The sequence below is a fragment of the Nematostella vectensis genome, chromosome 3 (genome assembly GCF_932526225.1).
Source record: "Nematostella vectensis chromosome 3, jaNemVect1.1, whole genome shotgun sequence".
Classification (NCBI taxonomy): Eukaryota; Metazoa; Cnidaria; class Anthozoa; order Actiniaria; family Edwardsiidae; genus Nematostella; species Nematostella vectensis.
Genome location: NC_064036.1, coordinates 637,700 through 655,133, shown reverse-complemented (window position 1 = coordinate 655,133; position 17,434 = coordinate 637,700). Strand labels below are relative to the sequence as shown.

The following is a 17,434-nucleotide window of genomic DNA, read 5'->3' as shown; positions in this document are numbered from 1 at the left end:
GTGAACCTTATTTTCTCTCTCAGGCATTTTGCCCTGTTCTCGTAGTTAAGTGGTTATTAGGTCATTCCTGTGGCAGGTTTCTAGAGGTAAACAAACCAACAGGTGCTTACAATGATTCACTTTAAGATTTCTACTACATTAAAACAACAGTTACTGGGATGAAACTTAAAAGCAAATAGATGAAGTAAACAGATGAAGTAAAAAGATATGTATCGGAACACTTTTTTGGCTTCACTCTGCGTTTGCATTTTACTGGCTTCCTGTTCTGTTTCTGCACGCCCTATGAAATCAGGTAAGGGCACTTGATTGGGTTCTCGGTTCGGGTCAGTCGTTTTGTTTGTTCGATCACACGGAACACAAAAGATCCATGAAGCGCTAAAGGTTCCGTCTTATTGATCTGACTATATTAAAACCATAGGGAAATTGACATAATAAAACCCAGTTTGGTTATTAAATTAGATCCTGATTAAGCCATAGTTTAACTTAATTACAATTCATTGTTCTTTAGATAATGAAATAATGCGATCTTTGTTCCCGTTCATAACGCAGTTGTCAATTCACGTATTCGCTTTCCCAAAGAAAATTATCCATGTACTTTTCCTGTCGTATTTTTTCGCCTTGAATTCGGATCTCCATGTGCATTTATGGATTTAAATTCATTTTATTTGGAGCAGTTTCATTTGAATTCTCAGAGTGTTAAAAACATGATGGAAAACAATTGTGAAATCGGCTAAAAAGGAGCAATATCACATTGTTTTTTTCTTCTATGGCCCAATCGACAATCCGCCTTTATAAAGAGGGCGAGACAAAAACTAACTTATCTAGCCAAAGTATGTGCTTACTGTTTTTTTATGGCTCACGGTTAAATCAAGAAACCGCTGCCATAAAAATCCAACCAGAAAAGCGTACAGGGATCTTTGTTGATTCTCTTAATGGCATACATGAATAGTATTGTGAGAATATTCTCCAGCCCTTAGATTGGACAACGAGGCGCTAGTGGCCAGAAACGCAGTCTCTGTCACGCAAGGCGGTTTACCCTGTCAGAGATCAGGGCGACTGATGCTGGTCTCTGTCACGAGGCGGTTAACCCTGTCAGAGATCAGGGCGACTGATGCATGTATCTGTCACGCAGGGCGGTTAACCCTGACAGAGATCAGGGCGATTGATGCTGGTATCTGTCACGCAGGGCGGTTAACCCTGACAGAGATCAGGGCGATTGATGCTGGTATCTGTCACGCAGGGCGGTTAACCCTGACAGAGATCAGGGCGACTGATGCTGGTATCTGTCACGCAGGGCGGTTAACCCTGACAGAGATCAGGGCGACTGATGCTGGTATCTGTCACGCAGGGCGGTTAACCCTGACAGAGATCAGGGCGACTTATGCCGAGGAGACATTGGTGACGCAAGATAATTCATATAAATAGCTCACCGTTTAGTTCAACATGGACCAAAGTGATTGAAAACTATTATTATTTGGTTGTCATAGTGAGAATCGTGCATGTGCAGTCAGCACGCCTGGAGGACATTATTCGTGACGCCAGCAGGCCCTCGGGCTATGTGGACCCTGAATTGAAACGAGCTGTACGCCGACTTATGGTGAGTTTTAAAAACACGACACCAAACATTTTGAGAAAATATTTCTCCGTGCGCTGTTACCCTCGCTATTGTTGGCCTCGTTAGCCCCAAAACGCAACTTTTTTTAATTATATCTAGGAAATGCTCTTATCGTACGTCCCCTCATCACCTGAAACAATAATGGATATGTAACCATGTTTTTGGTATATGCTAAGAACCATCAGAGAACTATGGACCCCCCTCTCCCGCACAACTGATACCAAGCCCCCCTCCCCCTCTCCCCCATTGTCTTGATTTAACTTTCCTGTCTACTTCCTTTTAAATAGCTATTTAACCAACATTGACTGCATATTTCTTAAATGTCTCCTACAGATGACTGTCTAAGGTGAAAGGTAGCAAACAGAGATGCATCAAACTGCCACCTGCAACCTTATTTTCTGACACTATTATTGCCAATGGGCAGCCCTCAAGATTCATAAGTCTGTCCAGGAGTGGGAACACGTGGATAATGGTGTCCATTGATCAGAGAGAGAAGAATTTCTAAACGAAGGTGGACAAGTCTAACTCCTGGGCCTTGGATGTGTGGCTTTTGAATGCAGAGAACATCAAACATATATAAACACTCTCTCTACGATCTCCCGCCGATCCTTAAAAAAGCTTGTACCGCTCTGAGATGAACTGTTGGTTTTTGACAGTAAGCCAGGATTTGCCGTAGGAGAGAGGTTCGCAGTCAGAGACAATGATCATATAAAATGTAGGAAACTGCTTTTTGGCGGCCAACCCGGCTGTGCGCACGCATGGGCATACATAATGCCATCCCGCTGGCGGCCAAGGAAGTGCGCGCGCACGCCCCCCCCCCCCCCCCCCCCCCATGCTCTGGCTACTCGCCTGAGAAATAAACCTTCATGCCAGAGATTCAAGTCTTTGCATGCATATTATGCGTTTGTTGTTGACGTTTCTATTCTATGAGATTCACGTTTTGATTGCCTGCAACGCATATTACGGAAAGATATGTTCATGTAACATTTCTGTTTCTCGAAATTTGTAATACGTGACGGACTTTGTAGTAGAATTGCCCCTTTTGTAATAAAAAAAGCTAACTCAGTTTATAATACGTAATAAAAAAACGTTGACGCTGTACCATATCATAGTAAGAAACCTTGACGCACTTTGTAATACCTGACGCACTTTGTAACCAAAATAAGCACAATAAAATTTGGAAATGTCCGTGTTAGGCCAAGTAAAATAAAAACATGTTTATCGTCCTTATAAGATCAAAATCGGGAGCATGTGGCCCTTATTGTTTATTATTTATTTTTTTCCTTGGTTCATCAAAGATTTGTACGTTTCACAAAGGAAATTTCCGTGATGTTGCGAACATGTGAAAAAAATTCGTAAGCAAAACCCTTGAAACGGGAACGTCTGCCTTTTTTCAGTGCCCAGGTACCGCTAACGAACGAAATTTGAACTTCTGGGGAGCAAACAATCAAAAAAGCAGCAGAAATAACTAAATAAAAAATAAAAACATATTGATGCGGCCCCGAAAAGGATGCGGGCGGGGACAATTAACATGTCTGTTTTTTTTTTAACTTTGCCTTATTAAAGATTAAGTGCCTTGTGATCAGACCAAGAGAATATTATATGATGTACATCATAGTCCCTTGATCAAAAGGAGGCTACTGACACCGGTAATTCACATAACGGCTTGGACACAGGATTTGAAACCGTGAACGGTTATCTTTAGAGATAAAGGACCGCGAAATCGGATCGTAGATAGAAAAAATAGCACCCAGTGTTGTCCGTGACACAGGAAGCCCGATCAAGTAGCGCTTGTGTTTATCGGCCCAGTCCCTCCCGTTCAACACCAATACCATCGTTCTCGTTCGTCCCGTTGCATTGTGGCAGTTTTTGCCTCAGTCTTCGCACACGATCGATAGATACCATTTTCTTATGATTTTATTGATACCTTAATAGCTGTACACAAGGTAGGCATAACGTATGCTGGACTTAATACCGGAGACACAGAACAATTCTCCGTAAATAGTTATCGCTGTTGTTAGCATGCTTCATTTTCATTCAATTTAACTAACTTATTATTGCTGTACTTATCTAAATCAAAGACTCATTGACCACTCTATAGTGCGCATGCTGTTCGTTATGCACCCTATTCAGTGTTTCAAAGCGCTGTGTCTAGAACTAGCACGCTACTACTACAGATATCAAGATCTAAACAAACATGGCTGACATACAACTGATTAACACAGGTATCCCAGTATTCTTTCTAAGTGAAACTATTTTCCTCTTTATTTTCCCTTCAAGATAATGGAGACCAATTGGAGAATGTTTAAGTGCAAATCTGGGGAAGTATTATTTTATTACAACATGATCACTGGCGAGCACAGATGGTCTAATGGAGCTAACATTCCAGTAAGTATTTTGGTAGTTTCTTATGGTGTTACCGAGCACCAGCACCAAAAACACAATGGAACAAAAGCCAAAAACAAAGACCGTAGAACGAGACAATGAAATAGAGTACAGTATTTTGTACAGGTTAAATATAAACATGTAGTATAAAGTGTTGCAGGTGCGGAAGAACTTCCAATATGATACAATACAGTAAACTTTATACTATAGGGGTATATATAATAATCATAAACAGTTTTCTAACTTATGGCCCCAGCCAGGAGTACTTTCATATCTGTGACTCATTTCTTTCTTGTTATTATTTCTATAAATTTTCCTTGCATAAAAAATGTTACAATTGTTCATGTTTTTGTTTTCTAGCAATGTGAACCTGACCTGGAGATAGGGGGGAGCTCAGCCATGACCCAATTGAGAACTGTCAGTACCCAGACAGAAGCTGAATCCCCTGAAAACACACAGGAACCCAAAAGCTTCTGCGGAACAAGAACCACAGAGGCTGTAACACATCAGTATGTCAAGAAAAGCACAATAATCTCTCTGCTTACAGATATTATGGTGGTGCTAAACAACACTGAACATTATGCTTCAGCTGTTTTCTGTGAGGAGCCAAAGGTTATTATACAAAAAGAACTTCCAACAAGCCCTGAGTTGACTTGTGATAAGCACTGTTGTCATTTTGTCCAGTCTTCAGTGCCACAAACATCAGGCTCTGTTGAATGTATGGATGTTCAGACTGAGATTGAATCTGATGTTATGGAGAGGCCATTAGAAGAGACTAATACAAGCAGCTCTGTATATCATGCTTCAACAATTGAGGGGAACAGTGATGATTGTATTACTGACAGTAATATGACCACAGATACTGGCCATAAAGGTTTAAACGGAATCCATTTTGATAGGACCCAGGCACATGGTGACAAGGAAGATATCCAAACTAGCACACACTTCTTGAAATCACCTTTAGCAGTCTTTGAGTATTCTGAGGAAGATGCTCAGCAGCAATCTACACTTAGTAAACAACAACAACAACAACTACAAGAACAACCTGTCTTTGAGTATTGTGATCAGGGGGATGCTGAGCAGCAATCCACTAATATAGTATTGGTGAGCAAACGACAACAGCAACTAGAAGAAAAGAAGCAACAACAACTGCAACATCTTATTACATCCAAGACCCAACCAATGCTACCAACTAAAATGCCAACAACTCAAGTCATTGAATTACTTGAACATGAAAGAAATGAGACTCTGCATGAAATAACACAGCGTGAATGCGAAGTGGTACTACAACACAGAATGTTAGACAGTCGACAAAAGCAGTCTCTGCTAGACATACATCAACAAACTACAACCAACAGCATGCTACTGGGATCTGAGAGCCTTTCACAGTCGAATGTGTCTATCCACCATCTCAACCAGTCAAATCAAGTGGCTTCCCAAAGTCAATCACATATACAGCATAGATTGTTAAGCAATCAAGCCCCGCTCCCACAAGGAGCCTCTCACATCTTCCCAAATGGCCAACTTAAACAACCATCCTCCATTATAAATAGCGGTCAACTCCAACAACTGCAGTACAGAACACCTATCAGTGCTAATAAGTCCATTATTCCACAGACCTCACAACAACCAACATCAAGTCAGCAATCATTGTCATCAGGAAGTCAACATCCTCTGTCGTCAAGCAGTCTACAAAAGCCGCTATCACTGGTAAGCAATTTAAGGGGGAGCTTGTGTAGCAATCAGTTCTGTAGTTTTTTGGAAAATTTTAGCAAGTATGCAGTCAATCTCTTTACTTGGTCAATCATTTCACTAAAACTCATGGAAATGCTTGTTTTTACAGCATTTATGCGGCAACTACTATTAGGATTTGGCTGTAGGTGGTCAGTGAAGGCAAAATAGAGAAACATTAAAGAAATATTGGGGACACTGCCTCTCCCCTACTGGTCATTTCCTCATTTGTTTAATGTTGTTGATGGGGCCCCCAGTGCCCCACCCCTTGTTGTGGCCCTGTGCTGTTTATGGATATAAAACTTCTTAGGATAATGCACTCCATGATATTTGATTCATAATACTATACCTTTAAGAAAGGGGGTGGAGCATTGTGAGATTCTATTTCTATCTGTTTCTCCATAGTTATATGGATTATCTTAGGGAGGTGCACCCATGAAATCAAATTTTGCTGTTTACCCTTTGCCCATCCCTCGCTTCCTGAGTGCAGGCCCATACCCAGGATTTATTTTTCTTGGGGGGGGGGGGGGGGTAAAATCTGAAAAGGTGGACCTAATATTTCCGGGGAGGGGGTGTGAAGGGATTTCTCTGATAAAAAATCTGACCATGCAGTATCTCCACTGGATGTTTATTGTCAGATTTAGCTACATACCAGAGTGATCTGGCTGATGCTTAATAGTTTTGTCTACAAATAATAGCATGTCCATTGAGGACCGAAAGTGGATTTTTGGCCATTGTGGGGGTGCACCCCCTGGGTACAGGCCTGGAGTGTGTATTTGCTTCTTTTTGATTGAAGTGTTTTCTGTGGCAGGATTTCTCCTCACAAATACAAGATTTACAATGCCCCTTGTGTGGAATTGCATACCGTACATCAAGAGATCTCAGGATCCACTTAAACACACATGTTACAAAGGATGGATGTTGCCCTATCTGTGGCAAGTCCTACTCCTCCAAGTCTGGCTTGCTCTACCATTTCCGTAATCACACTGGGGATCAACCATATAAATGTGACTTTTGTAACGCAAGTTTTTCATGCTCAAGTAACTTCAAGACACATGTTATAAGATGCCAGCAAAACCCAATCAAAAATCAGATGAATTAGTAAAATATGGGATTGCTATTGAATTTGAAATAATATTAACCCAACTCACAAACCCTTGTGAGCTACCTAAGCACGGAACATGAAAAGTTTTTTGTACACAATTTCCTTAGCTCTCTAACCCATGGTCTTAAAGGCTGACTTTCTATTGTTTTTTAGTTGCATTTTATTTTATATATTCTTTTATATCCTAATGGATGCAATATTTTGGCTTATTGGTACACAAAATTATGAGAATTTTTTAACCCATTGACTCCTGGCTATTTTTTAGCTGAATTTACAAAAAACAGACTGAAAACAGATACCTCCCCCCCCTATTCTGAGTTTTATACAGCCCGTCAAAGTCAAACACAGCTGCACCTAGTCAGCGGTATCCAAGCTTTCCAACAGTGCTTTGCGGTCCCCACTTTTAATCCCTCGTCGTTGTGCTGAAGCCAGTACAAGTTGATGTTTGCTTGTATTTTTCATCAAAAATACAGCTATGAGCATATTAAAAGAGTGTCTCAGGACATCATGAAGTCTTTTGGGGCATGATTGAGTGCTTTGCCTATGGATATTTGCAAGCAAAGGTGGATTCATGATAATTTTTTCTTGTTTGGCTTTGCCTGAATGAGAAAATAATTTTCTAATGAATCACCACAGCTCTCTGAAATGCTGTCTTTTCTGAAACCAAATTGATTGAAAAATTGTTTACACTGCTATTCTGGGTCTGTATGACCTGGAATTTATTTGTTTGGCTTCAGGGTGAAAAGACTTATAAAAAACCATCTGACTTTGGGGAGAGGAGTGTTGACTGGCCCTCCCCTCGTGAATTTTTCCCTGGATCTCCCAGAATACTTTTCAATCCGTAAAGGCATCTTCGTGGTTTTATAAGCCTTCAAGGAGTGGACATTGTGTTTTGAGGCCATGGAAATGAACCTGGAGGATCAGAATAAAGGTATCTATTTGTGTCTTGAGCTGTGTTTGCTGATCTCTCTCCCTTGTGTTGTATTTTGAGCGTTTTATTGAGGGGTGATTCTGCTTTTCTTTCCTTGTTCGATTTGAAATTTTTCAAAGAACCTGTGCTATTATTTTGCTTAAGAGTAGTTGCCAACACCTTGGTTGGATGCATATCTTCAAGACCATTTATCCGTTAGACTGATGCCTGAGTATCTTCATCTTGTTGTGTTTAGTTTGCATTTATGAATTTTTTGGGTTGTGGGTACTTCCCAAAGCAGGTACAGGCCGGTTGAGGGGTCAATGTGTTTAATTCACAAAAGTAAAGCTGAAAACAAAACTCTGGAAACTCTGGAAAGACTTTACTTACAGGTTTACAGAACACTGATTACTATAGTTTTCTTTTTAGTTATTTCTGCTTGGATAACTGGAAGTGTTTTTCTTCAATGACTGAGTTACAAGGGTCCCCCCCCAAAAGGACATACACCCCCCCTTCGCTATCGAGGACATCTGTTGTGCTGGAAGTTAAGGCCAGTATAGGAGTGGCATGTGTGCAGAGGGGGAGGGGTTTGGACCCCACCCTACTCACGTGGTCAGATGCGTTTGACTCCGGTTGACCCCTTTGTGGGTAGTTAAGAAGGCGGTTTATTTTATGTATATGTGTTTGGTTAAAAACAATTATAGATGGATTTAGTGTCCTACTACCAGAGCAAATGATGCTAATTTGAACTTAATTTATCCGTGGTAAGTGAATAACTACTCTGGACCCCACCCTGCGTTTTTCTGTAGACACGCCCCTGGGTTATACTATGTCACTTATTAAAAGTTCCCAACTTAGAGCCTACCCGGACGAGCAAGGGCGCATAAAAACGCTTATAGAGACAAATAATACACAATATCATCGTTCTATTTAACTTTCCAGTAGATCTTATACAATGTAACAATACTTAGAAGATTTTTCATCTACAAGCTAATCAAGCAATTAATCATCTCATTTTGGCATTACCGTCCTCGATAAATCGGCTGCGAGAGATCCGAGATTCGATTCGTGCAGCGAGCTCTCTGAGCAGCTTTGCTCACACTAAACGCGTCATCTTTCGGAAGGTTATAAGCTACTTGGCGTACAATAGGCTTGGCGAGTTCTTCGACTCTTGATGACGGCTTGGAGCTCTGTGCCGCCTTGCTAACTCTCCACGACTCGAAATTATCCGGTATAAAGCCATGAGGCTGCCCTTTAGCGTGTGACAGCTCCAGTACTCGTTCAGAAGCATGCGCTTTAAGCGATGACTTCTTGATTGTCCACTCCCTCTCGCGAATCTCGCTGCGTCTCTTGGGTTCCGACAAGACTTCGATGTGCGCATTGCAGTCTGCCTTTTTAGCGGAGGGCGTCACCACGGTCTCAACGCTTCGACATGGTTGGTACAGAGGATGAAGCCGCTTGGGCTGAGAGAGGCGCGCAAGCCTATCAGAGCCTTTGAATTGTAGAGCCCCTCTGCTTACTACCCATACGGGCGACGAACGGCCGATGGTGAAGTCCTTGAATACGTTATGCTGTTTTCTGTGGACAGCAAAGAAGAATTTTAATTTTAAGAATTTTAATTTTAATTGATTTAAAAATCAATACATTCTGAGGGAAAAGAGTCGATGAGTGGGATTTAAGCACTTAAAAAAATGGTGTCTGATCAGTTTTTAAAAAATGGGCCCTGATCAGGAGCTTGTTAGTTTCTTAGTTTCAAGCATTGATCTACATCTGCTGTTCACCATGTCTTAGTTTCAAGCAATGATCTTCATCTGCTGTTCACCATATCTTAGTTTCAAGCATTGATCTTCATCTGCTGTTCACCATTTCTTAGTTTCAAGCATTAATCTACATCTGCTGTTCACCATTTCTTAGTTTCAAGCATTGATCTACATCTGCTGTTCACCATTTCTTAGTTTCAAGCATTGATCTACATCTGCTGTTCACCATTTCTTAGTTTCAAAACTCACCGCTATTGGCGTCATTTTTTGGATTGCATATAGGGTGCACAAACATGATATGACCCCCAACTTAACAAGCTACTTTCCCGTTCCTCTCGGTACGGATGTGCTAGCCTCCCTCGCAGGCGTTTTTAGGAGGCGTCGCTCGCTCCCCCTCCACAGAGGGCTTTTCCGTCTATGATTGTGTTTGAACAGATCGATTAACATGGTGATCACGTCCGTGCTAACACGAAAGGCTGTATCGTCTTTTCGCATACATTAGAACAAAGCTAATCCACGCGGAACAGAGTAAAGACCTTTCGTATTGTTATTGACAACAATAGCAAGCATCATAAGAAACAAAGCCACCATGAGAGACGGACATACTGCTAGGGCTAGGCACCAAACGAAGCCAACTCGACACGACTTATTTCCAACGTCAGTAAATTTAGTTCATTGTGTGATGCCAGTGAATTTAGTAATGCAATAGAGACATAAGGCAGATACATGCACGCCAAGACGCTTGCAGAACATTACGTAGACATGTTATAGAAGCAAATGACGCTGAAATTACTTCCAAACAAACAGATAAACAACGCCGATTAAAGCGTGTTAACGGAAAAAGTAGATTAAATATTGGACGGGGGTCCTTTAATCCTTTAATAGTTATACTCCTAAAAAACAGTTAAGACTATACTAGGAGTTGAAAAAGAAAATACAATATGTAAATACAAAAGAAAAATATAATAATAATAATTATCGGCCATCGGAAAAATAATTTAGGTTAAATTGAAAATGAAGCATAAATATATATTACTTGAAAATTATTAAAATTAGATATTTGATAAAATTAAATAACTGTTCATTATCATCAATAGAGTGAATGCCATAAATGCATGAAACAGCCAACCAACAAGAATCAACCCAAGCGCGAAACAAAGAATCTTTGCCTCACCCTTGAGCCAACTCCCGCTAGTTTGGCAGCCGCTCCATGCATTCATGGCATGCACCCCAAAGATCAGAAACTAGTAAAAAATATGTTAATTGTTAATGGAAATGTTAAATAAAATAAATATATCTTTTCATGTATATATATATCAATAGGTATTATTAATTGGTTTGGACTTTTAATAATAAACTGTCCTTGAACTTAGCTAACGAATCTGGGATTGTAGATAAATAAAGAAAAGTATAAAAGTTGGAAATTTATTGCTGTCATTATTTTTTTCATGTCTGGAGTACAAACCTACCATAGTTCCTGGAATTAGCGACAATAAAAGTATTGAGATGCTTTTTTACGTATATAAGATACGTATTTTTTCCATATACCCGATTAAAAGCTCTTTCACACATCAGGTGAACGCTATCTAAAGCAGGGAAAATAAGTCGAGCATCAAAAACAAACAAGTGCGACTTAAGCTTACTGTATGAATTACAATTGTTTGCCGTAATAAAGATGAAATCTAGTGCAGAACAGGAAACCAGAAAGAAAGAGAAACCAAGAACCGACTTTCCTAGCTGACCAATAAACACCATCAATAAATTGATTTTTTTTGTTATTTATGTCCGAAGTGACGTGACTTTGAATTGGCGCACTTACTTATACGCAGGAATCTTGATATGGTCTAATGTAGTGCGTCTATTGGTGCCCAACTCGCATATACTAGACACTGGTGCATGTCTTTTTTGGATATCGAACTGGTAGCCATGTCTTTTTTGGATATCGAACTGGTAGCCATGTCTAGCGTGGGATATTAGCACCACGTCCTCCATAAAGGGATTTGAATTCTTGGATTCTCCGCAATCTCTTGCTAGAATACGAACGCGCGCGTGCGATAGAATGATAGAGGTTACTATGGAAACGCTTGTTGCATGATAAGTGGGGCATTCCACAGGATACCCAGAGAAAACATTCGCGCAACAGCAAGTTGCGCAACAGCAAGTATTGTTCAATTGTAATTCCCGTCAAAGAGGAATACTGTATTTACTCGAATAAGAGCCCCTTTGAACAAGGGCGGTAGGAACAGTGATTGTCAGGCGAAATTCTGATTATAAACCACAAATTTCCCTGTAATTTGGCTGAATTGTGCTTTGTGCAAGTTGAAATAATGATATAGAAAAAAAGCTGTTGTAGTACAAGGGCGCGTATTTTTCCTATCATTCTGGAATTGGAATGGTTTGTAGAGAATGTTCAGAATGGCGTTCCAGTCATTTTGCTACAGGTGGCAGAATGGCCTTCATTTATTCCGGAATGGGAACGCGGGATAAACGAACGCTAGCTTTTTCTATTCTAATCATTCTTATTCCGGAATCGCGACTTGAAAGAACGCGCCCTAAAAGTGATATTACAGCAACAAACATACTTCGGGCTTTTGTCTTAATTTTTTCCTTTTAAATAAGCTTCTCCCTCGAATAATATGCCTGAGGGTCGAAAAGGGCTCAGAGTGCCAAGGCTCTCACCTGGTAAATATGGTCAGTTGAAGCCACGCGAACAGCACATGTATCCACTGCTGTATCAAGTATTAATGGCAACATTCTTTTTCGATCCGAGAGCCAAATGTATATTATCTGTATTGATATTGGGTATACCCCTCAATAAAAAATGTCTTTATTTCCTAACTATCTAAGTAAAGTGGACCTTTTCTGGGGTTATACAATACGGAACTCTGAGAAAAAGAATAGTTGTAGTCGAAATGTGCGTCATTTAAAGCGCTATGCTAGAAATGATGGATATATGCTGACACTAAAGCCGTTTTTTTTTTGCTTTAAGTCTCGAAAGTGTCTGCTTGACATCATTATCAAAGGGTCACGTGAGCTGTCTGGCAGCATAATGCATATAAGACCCCTTACATTTATAAATATGCATACAGCAACTTTGATCATCCTAGTGTACTGTTCTCTTCTGCCCCCTCCCCTGCCCCTCTGCTGCCCCTCCCCCTGCCCCCCTCCCCTGCCCCTCCCCCTCTGCTGCCCCTGCCCTGCCCCTCCCATGCCCCTCTGCTGCCCCTCCCCTGACCCCCTGCTGCCCCTCCCCTGCCCCTCTGCTGCCCCTCCCCTGCCCCTCCCCTCATCCTGCCCCTCTGCTACCCCCCCCCTGCCCCTCCCCTGCCCCCTCCCCCTCATGACCCAATAGTCAGTAAAATTCTCACCTACACCCATTTCAATTTGAATGGGCAAATGGACAATACCCGCACCTCGACACAAAGAATGAGAAGAATAGCGACAAAAGAGCTCCTTTGAAGAACAAAGATAATAGGGAACAAAGCAGCTGCGTACTTACTCCATTTCTCTGCTTCTTGGGAATGTTGCTATTTATCTCCTTGGGACTCGTATTTGCTGATGATTAAGGATCTTTTGTGCAGCTTTCTTCTTCACCATTTGCAGGCGTTTCATGGCTGACTGCATGGATGACTTCTGTCCAGTGGAGGCCCCACTTGAGGTCGCGCTTGAGGTCCCACCCACTCCCCCTGAGATCGGTTGCTTGCTTGTACTGGCAGCATTTGACAGACCGGGGATAGCAAATGACTGAGCTGTAGTAGGTGGTGCAAAGGACTTAAATAGAATGAGAATAGAAAAAAATAAAATTCAAATCTATCAACTTTATAATGTAAATCTTTTCTAGTTTATAATGGCTTAATTAACAGAAGCTTTACTTCATAGAGCCACCCATTTAAAGGACATAACAAACTATCCTGCTTTTTTTTATAATTCCATAACATTGTTTTAGTAATTCTATAACATTGTTTTAATAATTCCATAACATTGTTTTAATAATTCCATCATTGTTTTAATAATTCCATAACATGGTTTTAATAATTCCATTACACTGATTTAATAATTCCATAACATTGTTTTAATAATTCCATTACATTGATTTAATAATTCCATTACATTGATTTAATAATTCTGCTTGCAGGGCCGTAGCAGGGGATGGGGCACTGGGGGCATGTTCAGAAAAAATACCCCACTTGTCAGGAAAGTCCACTCAAAAGGAAAAAGAATTTAGAAACAGTGTCAGTCTCCTAAGTGGCAAAACAAATCCCCCACTCAATATCCTGGCTTTTGGCCTGCATAGATTAGCACATACAGTAAGATAAATAGTCGGATTTATGAGGAACACATGGAAGCAGCTGAGAACACTGCTCTACCAACCTTGGTTTCAGTCGATGGTGCTGGACGTCTGAAAGACTGAGAGGGTCGGGCTGCTGCAAACGTGCGACTGTTTGAGGGTAGGGCATCTGATTGCCTGTTCTTTAATGCAGTAGTGCTACTAGTTGCTTCTCGCATCTTCTTGATGCACAGAGTACAGTACCAAACTAGCCTCAGGTCATTTGCATCCTCATCTGACACCCGTGGCTCATGGCATTTCTGTGCAGAAAAATTGTTACAGCTCAAAAGATGTTATACCTTGATGGGACCCACTTGGCAGGTGGTGAACAGGGTGTGGCAGCAAGGGATTTGTCAGGTGCAGAAGAGGCCTGTGCATACCCCCATTCTCTCTTTGAAAGTGAGTTATTTCCTATTGAAGAATTGTCAATATATATTATCCTTTTTCGATATGATACCTAAAATTGTACACACACCCCTCTTAGTAAATCCTGGGCATTATCAATCCAAAGGGTGAAGAATCCAGGGGTTTCTTTATAAATAGAATAGCCCACTTATTGGCAGACAAGGGGAGTGGCACCTGCCCGACCCTTAGCCATACATATGTCCAGAGTACCTTTAACTGAAAAATACAGCAAACATTAAAGAATAAATGGACATCTTCCTTAGCTATACATAGGGCTTCTGGAATTACGCGCTTGTGCAGAAGCGCGTAATTTGGCTTTCTCCACGTAATCCGAGTAATCCACAAATTTCCGCGTAATCCCGCGTAATTTGGCTAAATTTTGTAAGACAAAACATTCAAGTGCACAGCTGATGTGTTCTTTTAGGGTTCTTACCTCTATTTCTCGTAAAAAAAGACAGATATTTTTCGTAAGAGTGCGATATTTCAAACTGAATTTCAAAAACTAATAAAATGACTAGGCGTTCTTTGCTAAACCGCGAAGGCCTAGGACTAATAATGAAATACCTTTTTTAATTGGCTGGAGGCTAGGATTAATGAAAACTCGACTAAGATATTTTCGAACAAAAAATAAACCTTTTCAAGTTATTTCGTGCTTTCCTTCAGTACAAAATGTAGTTTGGGCGTAACAGTTGATATTCCGTGTAATTTAGCGCTTAATTCAGTAAAGAATCCTGCAAAATTTTGATTTTTAAAGAAAAATGTGTTGCAAAATCCCGCGTAATCTAGCGCGTAATGATTGATTTTCCACGTAATTTAGCGCATAATTTAGCAAAGAAAAGAGTTTTTTTTTCGTGTAATTCCAGAAGCCCTGTACACATATGTCAAGTTTACCTTTAGCCCTACTTAAAGATGAAAAATACAGTAAACATAAAAGAATAAATGGACATCATCCTTGATTAAGATCTCATGGACTACAGCTCTTCTAACAGTTTTGTTGTCTAATGCATCAGGAAGTCTTGCGAAGGGATTTTTTGGTCACTTAAGAAATCATATTGGGGAAGGTTAAGCCTTCCTTTTCTTTAACAAGGATGAGGCAGTAAGCCACATCAACCATATTTTATATATTCAACAAGGATGAGGCAGTAAACCGCATCAACCATATTTTTTATCTTTAACAAGGATAAGGCAGTAAGCCGCATCAACCATATTTTGTATCTTTAACAAGGATGAGGCGGTAAGCTGCATCAACCATATTTTGTATCTTTAACAAGGATGAGGCAGTAAGCCGCATAAACCATATTTTGTACCTTTAACAAGGATGAGTCAGTAAACCGCATCAACCATATTTTATATCTTTAACAAGGATGAGGCAGTAAGCCGCATCAACCATATTTTGTATCTTTAACAAGGATGAGGCAGTAAACCGCATCAACCATATTTTGTATCTTTAACAAGGGTGAGGCAGTAACATGCATCAACCATATTTTGCATCTTTAACAAGGATGAGGCAGTAAGCCAAATCAACCATATTTTGTATCTTTAACAAGGATGAGGCAGTAAGCTGCATCAACCATATTTTGCATCTTTAACAAGGATGAGGCAGTAAGCCAAATCAACCATATTTTGTATCTTTAACAAGGATGAGGCAGTAAACCGCATCAACCATATTTTGTATCTTTAACAAGGATAAGGCAGTAAGCCACATCAACTGTATTTTGTATCTTTAACAAGGATGAGGCAGTAAGCCCCATCAACCATATTTTGTATCTTTAACAAGGGTGAGGCAGTAAACCGCATCAACCATATTTTATATCTTTTAGGCAATGAGCAAAGGAGTAGTTTTATGACAGCATTCATGAAACAAAGCATATTACAGTACCTGGTGATAATGTGAATGGCACTCATGGCATTCCACAAGTTTGTTTCCAGTCATCTTGTTCTCACTGTGATCACATACGGAACATGAAACCCCCAAATCAATGGCTAGATCTTCAACTGGTATAGCTTCCCCATCAAGGACTTTCTCCACACTGATTTGTAGCTTTGCTTTCTTGGGAGCACTAGCACCGATGAGTGATGCTGAACTCATTTCTTCTACAGTTTCTACAACTGAAGAGGCAAGCTCCTCAACTGTCTCAATGCTTCCAGCATCTGAGAAAGTGTTGCTACTGGTGACAACAGAGGCTGTTACTTCAATGGCTTGAGATTTGGGTTCTCTTTGAATAGGTACTGCCTCTGTGACAGGTGTGATGATCACATTTTGTCGTCTTTCTGAAGGTAATGGCTTTGATTCCTTACTTTTTTCCTACAGAAAAAAAAAACAAAAGCTATACATAACCCATAAATATAAGTTTAAAGGAGCTATTGTATTTACAATTTTATTTTATCTTTCTGTATGTAGTTTTTTTAATGAGCTTAACATAAGAACATTTCAAAATCCACCATTATTAACTAAAAAGGAGCTCACAAACATGGGAAAAACTCCATGCCGGATGATGTTAGGTGCTACAAAAACATGGACCAATCAATGCAAATCGTTAAATCTCAATTGACTCCAATAAACAACAATCAATCTAACATCACAGATTTTCGTGGCATCAATTGCCTATTAAAATTATCGAAGGTGGTCAATATAGATTAGGGTAGACTGTTAATTTTTATCAATCTTCATCAACCATCGGATTTATCCCGGCCCTACCAACAGATAAAAATCGAACATCGAAAACTAATAGAATTAATCAATATTAATCAGTTGATTATTATTGATTGATATTAGAAATTGATAATAATTGACACTCACAGCCCAAGAGTACTCAATCATATTGATTATTATCGATTAAGATCAGGTTTTTATCAACTTCTTATATTTAAAACTGACCGCTGGATTCTATAAAATACGCCCTACCCTAGTTGTCTGGGGGATTGGCTGGTTTTGCTGTCTGATGGCTTCATCTCTTAGCATTCGTAGCTGTTCTGTAGAATCTGGGTGTCGTGAATGAAGCAGTCTTATCGCTTTCAAAAAGACAGGGTCTAACTCGGCAGCACTGGTCGTCGCCATCTTGGAAAGAAAACACTAGTGCCAGGCTACTATCGAATGAGTCACCACAGCCCTCAAGACAGTAAAACGAATAAAGGGTAAAAACAGATGGGTTAATAAGTGGGTTTACCCAAACATGACACAAACTTAACGCAAAAC

The 17,434-nt window shown here is 40.2% G+C and overlaps 3 protein-coding genes and 1 long non-coding RNA gene across 5 annotated transcripts; 2 read left to right on the top strand and 2 right to left on the bottom strand.

Annotated features, from left to right (window-relative positions):
- The first annotated feature begins 87 nt into the window (after positions 1-87).
- LOC125561329 lies at positions 88-2,719 on the top strand. The gene is made up of 3 exons (XR_007307366.1): positions 88-292; positions 1,488-1,597; positions 1,949-2,719. It is a non-coding gene; the product is annotated as an uncharacterized LOC125561329 (long non-coding RNA).
- Positions 2,720-3,413: 694 nt separating this feature from the next.
- On the top strand, positions 3,414-7,075 carry LOC116621089 (zinc finger protein 891). The gene is made up of 4 exons (XM_032386968.2): positions 3,414-3,561; positions 3,896-4,003; positions 4,361-5,710; positions 6,543-7,075. The coding sequence occupies exons 2-4, from the start codon at positions 3,899-3,901 to the stop codon at positions 6,831-6,833; spliced, it is 1,746 nt and encodes a 581-aa protein (XP_032242859.2). The 5' UTR covers positions 3,414-3,561; positions 3,896-3,898; the 3' UTR covers positions 6,834-7,075.
- A 1,580-nt stretch (positions 7,076-8,655) lies between these two features.
- On the bottom strand, positions 8,656-13,145 carry LOC5517031 (testicular haploid expressed gene protein-like). 2 transcript variants are annotated; one of them, XM_001637069.3, is made up of 2 exons: positions 13,006-13,145; positions 8,656-9,324 (listed from the first exon to the last, which is right to left on the bottom strand). In XM_001637069.3, the coding sequence occupies exons 1-2, from the start codon at positions 13,008-13,010 to the stop codon at positions 8,769-8,771; spliced, it is 561 nt and encodes a 186-aa protein (XP_001637119.3). In that variant the 5' UTR covers positions 13,011-13,145; the 3' UTR covers positions 8,656-8,768. The 2 variants fall into 2 exon arrangements, with proteins under 2 accessions (XP_001637119.3, XP_048581158.1); XM_048725201.1 differs by lacking the exon at positions 13,006-13,145 and adding an exon at positions 11,326-11,552.
- On the bottom strand, positions 13,006-17,317 carry LOC5501939 (integrator complex subunit 12). Its single transcript, XM_001623126.3, has 4 exons — positions 17,144-17,317; positions 16,118-16,543; positions 13,878-14,093; positions 13,006-13,277 (listed from the first exon to the last, which is right to left on the bottom strand). Exons 1-4 carry the CDS (start codon positions 17,294-17,296, stop codon positions 13,038-13,040), a joined length of 1,035 nt encoding a protein of 344 aa, XP_001623176.3. The 5' UTR covers positions 17,297-17,317; the 3' UTR covers positions 13,006-13,037.
- Positions 17,318-17,434: the final 117 nt, after the last annotated feature.

Bases quoted from the DNA above. Each gene is read 5' to 3' on its own strand.
- LOC116621089 (XM_032386968.2), top strand. From the start codon at position 3,899: ATGGAGACCAATTGGAGAATGTTTAAGTGCAAATCTGGGGAAGTATTA. The intron at 4,004-4,360 runs GTAAGTATTTTG...TTTGTTTTCTAG, and splicing joins CTAATGGAGCTAACATTCCA to CAATGTGAACCTGACCTGGA. The intron at 5,711-6,542 runs GTAAGCAATTTA...TTTCTGTGGCAG, and splicing joins TACAAAAGCCGCTATCACTG to GATTTCTCCTCACAAATACA.
- LOC5517031 (XM_048725201.1), bottom strand. From the start codon at position 11,498: ATGGAGGACGTGGTGCTAATATCCCACGCTAGACATGGCTACCAGTTC. The intron at 9,325-11,325 runs GTAAGTGCGCCA...TGCTGTCCACAG, and splicing joins ATCAAGATTCCTGCGTATAA to AAAACAGCATAACGTATTCA.
- LOC5501939 (XM_001623126.3), bottom strand. From the start codon at position 17,296: ATGGCGACGACCAGTGCTGCCGAGTTAGACCCTGTCTTTTTGAAAGCG. The intron at 16,544-17,143 runs GTAGGGCGTATT...TTTTTTCTGTAG, and splicing joins CAATCCCCCAGACAACTAGG to GAAAAAAGTAAGGAATCAAA. The intron at 14,094-16,117 runs GTACTGTAATAT...TTTTCTGCACAG, and splicing joins GCCATTCACATTATCACCAG to AAATGCCATGAGCCACGGGT.